The sequence below is a fragment of the Alligator sinensis genome, unplaced genomic scaffold, assembly GCF_000455745.1.
Source record: "Alligator sinensis unplaced genomic scaffold, ASM45574v1 scaffold917_1, whole genome shotgun sequence".
NCBI classification, from domain to species: domain Eukaryota; kingdom Metazoa; phylum Chordata; order Crocodylia; family Alligatoridae; genus Alligator; species Alligator sinensis.
Window position 1 is genome coordinate 2,718,580 of NW_005841988.1, and position 13,128 is coordinate 2,731,707.

Below are 13,128 nucleotides of genomic sequence, written 5' to 3' on the forward strand. Positions count from 1 at the left end.
AGGCCCCCCTCGGTAAAGGAACCAGTAGAGGAAGCCACAGCTACAGCAGTGAGAGCTGCGTTCTTAAAGGAGCCGACAGAGAAGGTGGAGACGACGTCGGCAACACGACTAGAGAAGGAACTGGCTACGGTTCCGGTAAGAGAGCGGGCGGCGTAGCCGGTGAGGAAACCGGCTGCGGACCCGGCGAGAGGGCCGACAGACGGGCCGGCGGAGGAACTGGCAGCGGACACAGTGAAGGAGAGAACGCCGGATATGAGACTCCCATAGAGCGGGAGCCACGGGCCCGGAGAGTAGACACCCGGGGGAAGTCAGTGGCCTTAAGACACCTGACAAACTTGGAGCCAGGGCAGCCCGTCGGTCGGGGCTTAGGCACCCGGGTCAGATCCCGGGCTAGGCGTGGTAGAAGGGCTTGACTTTCTGTTGTGTTGTTCGTTTTCCTTTAGGCTCTCTCGTTTTGTGTTGCGGTGGCCTCGGGTCAGTATAGGCTAGGGGCAGCAGGGAGTCAGGGGGGCGAGACCCTCAAGGGAGATTTCAGCCTGGGAAGCTTGGGTCCCGGGGCAAACTAGAATGGCCGCCCGAGTGAAGGCAGCTCGAGAGCGCCTGGTCGAGCAGAGGCAGGCACAGCTTATTTTCTAGTTTGTACAGTGCAAGTTCAGAAACACCAAATCCTGAACCAGGGAACAGTCTTTGTCTTTGGACATGTTGTAATAAGATACACAACTGAATAAAATAGCATTAAGGTTACAAAGTAAAGCATTCAGGTTAGGAAATATCAGAATTAAAAAAAATTATGCTTCCCCCTGTATTATGATACTGCCTTTGACTCTATGACCATATACTATTCTATTCACAGGATCATCACCTGGTTTAGCATACAATATGGATCGTTTCCCATTTAGCTTGAATTATCTGACTATATTTAAACCAGAATGAACATTAGCAGCTATTAAATCTATTTTTCCAATACTAAAAAGTCAAGTTAATATTAAATGGCAACTAAGTGAGACATTGAATACATCTAATTAGCAACAGAGGATACTTAAAGGTTTAATTTTAACTTCATTCTCATTTTATCCACTTTATTTAGAATCAGTTCTGCTAATCTAACTCCAAAAGCAAGGCAACACAGAAGACTGGCTAAACTGGATCATTCTTATCTTAGTCAGATGTTATCTTTAGATGTTATCAACCATGGGCGACAGGTGCCTCCTGAGTCAGAGGCCAGTCAGCGACCATACCCAAATGTGCCCACCGGGGGGGGGGAGTCCCCCCCGAGGCCGATCACATTGGTCCGGACATGCCAGGGGCACTTCTCCTGGCACCCCTACTCCCTGGCTGGTGCTCTCAGGGGGGGCACCAGCACGCCCACCTGCCTGTTGCCTAAGCGGGGAATGTTGGCTGTTAGGGGGTGCATCAGTGCTGTCAGGGGGTGCACATGCACCCCCATGCACTACCTACATGTCACCACTGTTGTCAACAGATTTCAATCTGTATACTTCAGCCATATCTTAACTAATGTTCCACTGAGCTCACTGGAGCTAGGACAGAAGTTACACAAACTGGTTTAAGTGATTGGAAACTGGTTTAAACCTGTAACAGAACATAAGTTCAGTGCACATAAACCAGCTTCAAAATGGCCAAAACTGGATTAAGATAAATCTGGTTGAATGTAGTATCAGACAGTTTATGCAACTTCTGTCCTAGACCCATTCCTGGTTTAAGTTAAACCAAAGTCCGCCAGCATCCCAGCAGGCTCAAACATCCCACATACCCAGCAGAGGATCTGAGGCTGGTACCACCGAAGTGCACTACTGTAACGCCTGAAGGAACCGCTTGCCAGATTCTATTGCAAGGAAGAATACTTGTAATAAACTTATGGATTACTATTACAAGTTCACTTGATACCAAATTGGATGAGGGGTCGTGTCAAACCTTGGGGGTCTCTGGTAAAAGGAATATTAGGGGCAACACCCTGGGCTCCTCAAGTAGAGGGGAAGCCAAAGAATCCTCTCACTAGTGGGAAGATTAAAACCCCATGAAAACTAAATCCAGTGTACTTCCTCTATAGATTTATGGTCCAGTTGTAGTCAATTATCTTTGGTTGCGGTTCTTTCCCTGCCTACTCTAATTTTGTTCCTTGCTTTACCTCCTTACCCCACACAATCATGGGGGGGGGGGGGGGGAGTTAAATAAAAACAAAACAAAACAAAAAGCTTTCCTGATTGTAATTAGTGTAGCTTTTATTTAAATTTGACATCATTATATATTATCACTCATACCCACTTCTCATTTCTTTTTCCAGGACCACTTCCCTCTCACATTTTCAGCCTGACAAGGACTTTCCTCTAGTCTTTGCATGTCTGCTAAACTACCAGTACTATAACACCCTTTTTCCAATGCAATAGCCTATCACCAGAGAGTGAGTGGGTAGAGAAAAGTCCTATGCATGACTTCCTATGGAGGAGAGGCTTTAAGCTAAGAGGATACATTATTTCCCCAAGGCACAAGGATGCCCATTTCCCCTTCTTTAGATATGCTGAATATTCCAACAATTTTAAGATTCCTTGTTTTGCTCACCACAGCTGTCTGAATACTAAAAAAAGCAAAAGCAGCAAGTTGCAAGTGTGTGACCATGTCATCTTCCAGCAACTGCAACCTATGAAGGACATACACCATACTGGAATACAAATTGTGATTGCAACCTGTAATGGAGGTAAGCCACATTAGTATACACGTTGCTACACCAGCTTACAAATACATTTAGACAATAACTTACTTATTAAGTTTCTCCAAGCTCTTTTGGGCATTATGTCTCTCTCTCTCATATGCATTTTCTACCTCTTTGAACTCTTTCTTGATCATTTCCAAATCTGAGAGAACTTCTGCTTGGCTGGCTTTTTCCACTTGCAAAGCCCCTTCAAGGTCTCGAACCCTTAACTGCCAAATGTTAAGAAAGTAATTAAAGCAAGTTGGATAAAAAGTATTATTAATCTTCAATAATGTTCTATTTTGCTGTTATAGTTTAACAAGAATTATTCTGTAGGACATTCGTATGTATGCACATAGACAAGGAAAGCACTGAACACAGACAACACACACAAGGACATGACTACATAGAGGGAAAACAACAGACTAAACCACAACAAAGTTTGTAACTAAGGAGAAGGTGTTTCTACTACACTTTGGTTAAATCTGTATTTTTTTAAAACATACTGGTAAAGTTTGTCAGGAAATTTCTACGTTTTACGTGAACGCAATACTCATGGAAGTGTGGGATTAATAGAAAAGGTCAGAGTTCCACAGAATGCAGAGATATATGAAAATTCTATATGTATTAACTAAAAAGACTTCAGTAGCTTTTGCTTGGTAGACAGACTGACAGGGAAAAAAAAATCTCTAACAGCAAAATAATTTTGCCCTCTGAATTCCTTTATATTTTGCAGAAAGAAAAAGAAAAAACATTTAAGGGCCATGAGAACCAAAACAAAACTGCTTGCAAAGTGACAGTTGTTAATCTGTTTTCATTCTATATGTTGACTAAGATATAAAACATAGCTAATAGCAAAAAGCAAGTTAGATTTTTAGCATCAGTTTAAAAAATAAGAAGTGTTAAATGTCCTTACCTCTTATTTTAATATAGGATCATTAAAATGACAGTTTATTTTTTTCCATGTTTTCTCTTTAAAATACATCGAGATTAACTTAACTATATACATGAAAGATAAAAACAGTTCTCTCTTACCAATCAAATCTAAAAATTTCAACAATATGTACTATGCTTGCTCACAAAACTACTTTTCATTGCTATCAACCAAATCCTGTAATCTTGTCAGAAGTTGAAACAAGCTCTTGGAAAAAGCATCATTTTCAGGCAAAAAATAAAAGAATTACAATTGCCCCACCATGAAACAGTTGAACAAGAGCTTTCAAAACTTCATCCACTTCTATTGATAATGCCTCACAAAATATAATTATACAGTATTATAATAGTAAAGCAATAATTTAATACTAAAAGATTCCGTCTAAATAGGCATTGGGTTTGTTTTTTTTTAAATACAATTTCTGATTATTTTGATCTGCACTGTAGACCTGGCCAGTCTTCAAATGCTTTCATATATTAATTCTACAGTCACTCTCAGCCACCTACAATACTAAGACCCAATTTGGTAAAGAAACTTATGCATAGGGTTATCCTTAGCACGAGAGTCATTCTATTGAACTGGAATTTCTCTCCAAGTTAAAGGTTTACAAGAATTTTTGTGGACTTGTGGCTTTAGAGCTCTATCAGCTGTTCCACCATGAACTTCAGCAACTTAGCAAATATTTGACACTGGTTTACCTGAATGATTTCAGAACTGAATTTGGATTCCAGATGTGCTGCTCTCTCTGCTTCAATATTTTCTTCTAATGTCTTTATTCTCACTGTAGCTGCCTAGAAAGGAGTTTAAGTTAAAAACAAATGTTAAAAATAGTTTTATAAAATGGTTCTTAAAGTGTGTGTGTGTGTGTGTGTGTGTGTGTGTGTGTGTGTGTGTGTGTGTGTGTGTGTTCTAAAAGCCTGAGTCTGTTTGCAACACTTTATTCGCACTGATTGGCTGACAAACAGTCAATAAGAGTGAGAAGCATCATTCGGACAGGTGGCAGCCTGCTGCCATGATGGTGGGGACACAGGGGATGGAGTGGGGAGGGGGGGGTGGGAGGCAAGGCCAGCACAGCTCCCTGCAGGTGGCGACCATGGAGCGGTGATGGGGTGCAAGGCCACTGGCCTCGGTTCCCCACCTCTTGCTCCTAGGAGGTAACAGCAGCAGCAGCAGCATGGGGGGCGGAGGCTACTGGTGCTGGCCTCGGCCCTCTCCTGCCCCCTTCAGTCGTTGCTACCTGAAGGGCCTGCTGCAGCAGCGGGAAGGGTGGAGCAGGCCCACACACACTCCTGCCCTCCCCCTGCTGCCGCATCGGGAAATGGGAAAGTGGTCCCAGACCCCCAGCAGAAGGGGGGTGGGGAGCGGGCCCGGGCCCAGCACGGGGGGGAGAGCAGTGGGCCTGGGCTGCTGCAGCCTGATGTGGCAGCAGCTGGGGAAGGGGAGAAGTGAGCCTCCTCCTCCCCAACCAGCTTGGGCCCAGGCTTACTCCTTTCCCCCCACCCCCGTCAGCTCTGAGCCCACTCCTCCCATTCCCCCACCACTGCCAGGTCAGCCAGGCAGTGGGGGAGCAGACCCAGACCCCAAGCAGCAAGAAGAAAAGGGGGAGTGGGCCCGGATTGGGGGTGGGGGGGTGGGGAAGAGACATGGGGCTCCGTCCCCACCTGTTCTCCCCCCACCCCATTATTCTTGACAGGCAATTGGCTAGTATAGCTGTATATATGAATAGATATAGATACAGAGGCATACATAGATATATATGCATCTATATAGATCTAGCTATATATACATGCACTTGTGTGTGTGTGTGTGTGTGTGTGTGTGTGTGTGTGTGTGTGTGTGTGTCTTTTCCACAGGCAACGCCAGGGGGGTACTGTGGTGTGCCTGTATCCACCTTTTGGACTACAGTGTATAAGCAGCAGCTGGAAACATTTTTTAAAAATCTCCAAAGCAGGCAAGAATTCCTTTCTCTCTGAGCTCACCAGTACCTCCCTTCCCCGCTGCCTACCACTGCCACAGTCACCAGCTGACATGAGGACTAGAGGAGTCCCAAAGCCACTCCTGGCCTGCTTCTGCTGGGCTGTGATGAAAGCTGGGCTCAGCCAAGAACAGCAGCAGGCAGGTTTCTTCCTGCCTAGTCTTCCAGAGTGTTTCCTGACAGCCCCTATATCGCTCAGGAGGGTGAACCTACCTGCCACTACTGCTACAAAACTTAGATCTCAGGATACTATGAATTGTAGTTCATATGAACTATTTTGTGATGAGATATTTAAGACACAGGGATGGGATGCAGACTATGGGATTTAGTACATGGATCAGGGACAGGGATAAGCAACCTACAGCTCATATGTCAGATTCAGCCAGCCAAACAATTTCATCCAGCCAGTGAAGCTGGGACATTGACAGCAATTTGGTGGCACTGGGAATAAGGCTGGAAATAGACATCCTAGGTGGAGCACTATCAGCTGTGCTGCAATATGACCCCCATGTTGCACGGCAGGTGGAATCCCCCAGAGGTTCCACCCCTGTGCTTGCAGGCCCTCAGAGCACCTACCCAGGTTGGTGGGAGACTGCATGCAGCTCAGGCTGCTTGTATTCTTCCACCAGAGGTAATAGACACCGTCTGCAAAGCAGTAGAGTCCATTACAGGGGTGGGCAAAATATGGCCCGCTAACTGGATCTGGCCCACAGGTGGATGCCTGCAAATCGACTGCATCTTGCCCACAGTTTCTCCCATAGCACTCTGTATGAGATCAAGCCCCGCCTGCTCCTGACAACAGCTCTGGTCTTGACCACCATGCACAGCTTCCTGGTGGGGCTGCTCCTAGTGCAGCTGCAGCCACCTAGGTACTCAGTTTCCACTGCCCCCGCCCCAGCAGCTCCTCCTGCACTGCTCCAGGAAGCAAGCAGCACAGGGAAGTGACAGTGACATCCATGGTAATCTGTGCTGGGCATCACATGCCCAGCCAGACAAGGGCAGTTCCTGCCCCAGTGTGCAGCAGCCACCCAGCTTCCTTCCCCACCTGGCTAGGCATATAGTACCCGGCACACATCCCCAACAGCCACTGCTGCAACTTCCCAGTGCTACCTGCTGTCCAGTGCAGCACAGCAGGGGCAGGAGAAGGAGCCACTGGAGGGAGGCCACACCAGGCAATGAGAGCCACCCCGCCAGGAAGCCGTGTTCACTGGCCAGGGCCAGGACCAGGGCCAGGGCCAAAGCCGTTAGCAGCTGCAGGTGGGAGTGAGGCATGGGCAGGAGCAGGCAGGGCTTGGACCCATGCAGAGCACCATAGGGGCAGCTGCAGGCCGGATGGGACAGGGGAGGGTGATCTGCACCTACACTGCCCAGGCAAGCTCTCCTGCATACACGCCCTACCCCTACCTCCCTGCCCTCATCCCCCCAGCTGCATCCTAGGGCCCATCCTGTGGACGGCATCCTACACACATGGACACCCATCCCCCACCCCCTCATTCTGCCCCCCACACACACTATATACAAGAGTAAGACCTTATTTTGAGCTATTATGTTATTGCCCCTATATACACACTACTCAAAATATCATAAATCAGGACATTTTTTTAAAAATAAAATTAAAATATGTTATAGTAGATGTTTGATTTTTAGTAGGATTTTTTTTTTAATCTATCATTTGTTAAAATACCTTCTGAAAGATTGTGTGTGCAGCCCTCAACAGGTCACCAAAACTAGTTAATTGGCCCACCAGCTGAAATAATTGCCCACCCCAGGTCTATTACACCTTTTGTCATGCTCCGATTTTCCTTTGCTGTGGCGCAACAAAAGGTAGTGATGTCTATTTGCTAACCACTTGTGCTGCTATAAAAAATTTTGGGTGGCACAAATGAGACACCAAGCACTGTCTCTTTCCACCCTAAGGGGCACTGGCAGCTGGAAGGTGGTAGGGGAAAGGGAGGAGAAAAGAAAAAGTTGCAGACAAGAGAAATAAGTGGTGGCTCACCTTCAGACCAAACTTCATTCTTTTGGCCTACTACTCCTAAAAGATTACAGCTCCCTAATCTAGGATACTTTGATTCCAATCAAGGCAAGGAGAATAATTTTCTGTATCTACAGACAAGGCTATATCATGGTACTGTGAAACCTATGTGGTATTTCCATATATTATTTTGGTTCAAAGCATTATTATAGCCACCACCCTTGGTCTGTGATCACTGCATGCTTTTGTGAGGAGATCAGCAGAATGGTGTCTGTCTTCTTTTAACAGATACCCTGGTTAGTTTAAAGCCACAGCCACAAGGCATTTTAATTCGCAAATTAATATCTGTGTATACATATGCAGCACATTATGGTCAAGTGTTAATGGTGTTTCCTATTTTCAAACATTCATAACTTTACTTCTAATATTTTTTCTTCAGAATACAGCAAAATACATTAAATATCATGACAAGCCATCTCTCTGCCAAGGGTCTACTTTCAAAATCTGTACAGTTAGAAGACTAAAAAAAAAAAAAAATGTTTTTTTTAATAAAAGAGGGGAAGAAAACATGCATAATATTTAAGCCCTGTATGATGACTCAAAACACTGAAATAATTTATTTTCCTCTTCCTTAAGCATAAAGCTACCATGCAATCATCTTTCAGGCAGAGACGAAGCAATAGTGCAAGAGTGATATGGTATGATTTCTAGACCATAATGGATGCAAGAGGCATGGATTTCTATTACACCAAATTCAGAGTTGGTCCAATAAAAGATGTCAACGATTTGAACAGAAGATTTTTTTTCAGTCATTTATCTTATGGAACCCTAGTATAATAGAAATTGATGTGCAACCTTAACTACAGTGTTTTCCACTGTTACTAGGTCTTTCACTTAGAGTAATAATAGAGCTGAGCAAAGGAAAAAGCTCTGCAACTGCTTTGTGGCCTAAATTCAGCCTTGATTCAGGGAGATTAAGAAAAAGAATAATCAGAGAGTGCCCTATAACCTAAACACACAGAAGATCACATAACAGTATTCATTGTTACAGATTCTGAAAAGCTGATACTAAATATATTTGACTTCCTCTTGACTCAGAATATTCAGGATCATCAGAAGAAACTGCATCATTAATGGGTATTTCAGAGAACTGCTCAACTTCTCTGTCAAGTGAGGGAAAAATACTCCCAAAATGTTATTCCTTCATATTTGCCTACTTCAAGCAATCAAAAAAACAGAAAAAAGTAAAGAGCACTCCCTGAAGCTGGTGTCTGTAGAAGTCTTAACGCTCTAGTAGAGCACTGCAAGTGAACAGCTTTCTAAACCTACTGCACAAAAATCTACAAACCATCTACAAACCATAGGGTCAAAACTTATCTGTGCCCAGGCGTTTTGTCTTATTTACAAAGAAATGTATAAATCACCAGAACATTATCTTTCTCCCCAGGCTTAGATATTCCTATATTACATCCTCTCAGACAGTTCATTTCAGTCCAGGTGTTTGATGGTCACTCTTCAGACACTCCTGTCTATCTAGTCTAGAATGAATGAGTTGCCTACTACAGTGAGGTAGGAGAACTTTTTCTTGCTGGGAGGTGCCAAAGAACATCTGATAACAGGATGCTTTCAGAAGAGAACATTGCCAGTCTAATAAAAAGCATTAAGAATAGCAAATACAAGCCATCTGGACTGCAGTTTTCCCTTGAAGGAATTTAAACAGTCACCATAAACTAAGTCCAGCTTCAAAACAAATTGTTTGGTTAAAAAAGAGGGAAGGGAATACAAAACACATTACAAATAGAAATTCCAATTTAAACAAAGTTTTCCACTATTATTTTTACAACATTTCAATAAATAGTGCTAGCATAAGAGAACCATAATAAGAAAATTATTTTACAAAAAGGTCAAACTGGAAAGTATTATTTCATAGCAGCAAAGAATTGAAAAAGTTAATAAGAGTTACTGGGAAGCTTGTCTATGCACAATTCATAAACTCGGATTATGAATGCTGTTCATAAATACTAAACTCCCTTTTGTTTTCTGAGCAGCATTTCCAAGTGGGGGTCAAATTCTGGTACAGAATGAGTAAGAGATTGGTATTACACTCTGATGGACGTCCATTCAAATGGAAGCCTAGGAAAACCAGTCTGATGCGTTTTGTCTGTAAGAAAGATAGTTTGAGGCAGTGCAACTTCCCCTAGAAACAACAAAAATGTTTTTGGTATAGCCCAAAGGTGCTCGACTCCCAGCCCACAGGCCAAATCTGGCCCACAGCACTTGTCATCTGGTCTGCGGGACTCCCCACGGGTCTGGAGAATTGGTACTTGCTGCCAAATTTTCAGACCCATGGGGAGCCCTGTATGATGGATCAGGCCCCCAATCCCCAGCGCACAGAGCTGGGCAGGGTTGATGCCAGGCCCCAGGGCTCAATCTCAGTGTAGCAAGGGTGGGAAAGAGGCACCAGTCCCCAGTAGGCAGGGGAAGGAGGGGATGGCCCAAGGCCCACATGGCCTAATGCCAGCAGGAGAACAATGCCAAGTCCCTGGTGCCCAATCTTGGTACACAGGGCAAGGGCAGTTCTGGGCTCCAGGGCCCAATCCTGGAGCACAGGGCTCAATCCAGCCTGCAGACTAGCCCTGTACCACTCATCTGGCCCACAGGACCAAAACGTTGAGCACTACTGGTAAAGACCTTTAAAAATACTGAGGGTGTCACAAGAAACATATTTCCTATGCAAGCAGGAACCATTCTGTCTGTCAGATTAGTTTTAACTAGTACACCTATTCACAGGTCACAGAGAAGCAGAGAATGAGAGAGAGAGAGAGACTCCATGATTCAAAGAAGAAACCAGAAGCAGAAATGTGGTAAAACCCAGGGGCTTAGAACCTTAAAAAGGACACTAGCACAAGTCAGGACCACTCAGGTTTGGGGAAGACTCTACAGTAGGACTTCCTGTCTTGCAGTATCTAAAACAAAGCAACTGTGCTTAGCAATAAACCTTTTGCTGAGTCTGTCTATTTGCTTCATCTATAAACACATCTTGGAAAAGTTCCATTGTAAATTGACATGCCACTAAGGGGGAGCTGTGAGAAAGAAACTGTCTTCCAAGACATCCTGTGGGACAACACTGTTCCTGAAGGCCTAGGAAAATGGGGCTGTAGGGTTTCACTTATGAATAGGAGTCCTGTAGAGACCCAGGAATATGCCACCAATGCCTGTCATGTCTAAAACCTAAAACATTGACTTCAAAATAAATGGGTCCAATGCATAGGTCCAGGCACTTCACCCTAGCGTGCCCAGCAAAAGATGTTTGACCTAGATTGTAATGGTAAGGAAATAGTTAGGGCTCTACCAAATTCATGGCAGAAGTGGGCTGCACTGCTGTTTTAATCATGCAGGTTCTTCTGCATGCCCTCCCCACCCCACCCCCACCCCCGATTGATGAAGGAGACCCGACTGCAGTTTGCTCCTGATCAGCAGGGAAGCAAAACTGTGGTTTTAAACATGGCATAATTTTTGCCTCCCGTTGCTGATTGGCTGAGGGGCTCCATCGACCCTGCTGTTTGCTGCTGACTGGCGGAGAGGCAAAAATGGAGCCATGTTTAAAATCGCAATTTTCATTCCCCTGCCAGTCAGGAGCAAGTCACAATTGGGGCCACCAATCAGTGGTGGGGGGACATGCAGGGGAACATGCAAGATTAAAGGAGTCACAGTGCAGCCCATGTCCACTGTGAATTCAGTAGGGCCTTAAAAATAGTATATAAGCTGATTACGAAATTTCTGCGTATGATGTAGCAAGATGAGTTTAAGCTGTGAAATGGAAAGGTGGTCCTATGACACATTTTACAGATGTATAAGCAGAGGAGGCCAAGCCAAAAAGTTAACTGAATTGTCCCAGGTTGGTCACTTGCCAGTGTTCAGAAGAGAAAACAGGAATTCTAACTTGCAATTCTACCTTTTTTTTTTAAATCACTGCTTCCTTATAAAATTCGACTTTAATAAATAATTTCAGACAGATTAACAATATACTAAACTTTGAACCAAAATGCAAATCACAGGTGAAAAACACCACAGACTACTGCTAAATTATTATCTTTATGATAAATTTATGAATTTACAATTCTGTTTTTCAAAGTAAAAGCCACATGTACGCCCACCACTGTTAAACAGCTTTCCCACCCAGCTTTTTGGCAGCCATACACATCACAAGAAAAACTGCTTTACATACATAATGCTTTGTATTTCTTTAAAAAAAAAAAATCTTTCTAAACCAATACTGCAAAGACTAAGAGAAAAAGGACACAAGGTCTAGGCAAAAAAAAAAGTGGTCTGGATGTAGCTGTGGTGAAGTTGTCCGGAAATAGCCATGGTGTAATTCCAAGGAACCCAAAAGTGAATTCTTGTCTAAACCCTATTGCAGATTGTATTTCTTAGGATGGAAATAAAGCTAAATCAAGTGTTCCATTTCAGTTTTGGCTGTCAAGGCATGAACTTGACTTCAGCAGAACTCTAGTCAGGTCCACTCAGAACTCACTGCAGTAGCAACCTAAAAAGTTAAACCGGCAGGTAAGAGCTGTAAAAGAACTGTACTTTCAACATATTCTCCATGATACTGTCAGAAGAAGGAAGTCTTACTTAATATACTCCCTACACAATAATTAACTATAAGGTGGTTTATTTCACAGGACTGACTCCCCACATTTGAACCACACTCTAAATCAAGGTTTTGAGAATATAACAAGTCAATACAAGAATTAACCCCTGCCTCCCCCCCCCCAAAAAAAAAAACCTTCTTATGAGAAACCCTATCATTAAGTAGTATATTCCATACAATGATTCAGTCACTTCCAGTATTTGATTCATTAAGGCACAAGAGTAAAAGCAAGAAGAGCTTCTATTTTCTACCTAATGAAGTTAGGTATTATATCCAGCAGAGGGCACTAAAGGAACAGTAATGTACAAACTTCAAAAAAAAAAAAAAAAAAAAGGTGAATCCTTATGGCTTTTTAAAAATAAGTATAACAGTGTGTGTGTAATTTAAATACTAGTTTTCTATTAAAAAAGAACAGCTTATAAAGCTGCTGCCAAAACTAAAATTTTAAAATTAAACATTACCTTACCCAATACACTTAAAATGTAATGTTCTAGATTACAGAGACAAGTAAATAATGGCTCTCTCACCTTTATAAAGCAACCTATTCCCTTTTGCACTTTTCCTTCAGAAATATCATAATCCACTTTTTAGACGTATCAGTCACTTCTGTGGACTAAAGAATCACCAAATAGTAGAGAAACAGAGGGTTAGTCATGCATAAATCCAAGATGGTTTTCCCTTTGGGTGGTCGTACTACATCAGTTTCTTTACTGAAATGCAAGTTGGGGTTTATATCCTGTAACGGGCTACGCATGAATCAACACTTGGCAGAACCTCCCTCAGTTCAGTTGGGGCTTCACAAGAATATGCTCAATAAAATGTTAGTCTGACTTCTACAAACATTTTTTTATCAATGTACTTATTTATTTAGAGGCAATGTCGT

The 13,128-nt window shown here is 43.4% G+C and overlaps 1 protein-coding gene across 3 annotated transcripts in view; it reads right to left on the reverse strand.

Moving 5' to 3' along the window:
* CCDC171 (coiled-coil domain containing 171) overlaps nt 1-13,128 on the reverse strand; it is a 323,890-nt gene that overhangs the window by 255,908 nt on the left and 54,854 nt on the right. For all 3 annotated transcript variants that reach the window (XM_014518841.2, XM_014518840.2, XM_006021333.2), the window contains exons 8-9: nt 4,340-4,432; nt 2,777-2,937 (exon numbers count right to left, since the gene is read on the reverse strand). In XM_014518841.2, coding sequence (XP_014374327.1) covers nt 2,777-2,937; nt 4,340-4,432 — 254 coding nt within the window. The remainder of the gene's footprint in view (nt 1-2,776; nt 2,938-4,339; nt 4,433-13,128) is intronic.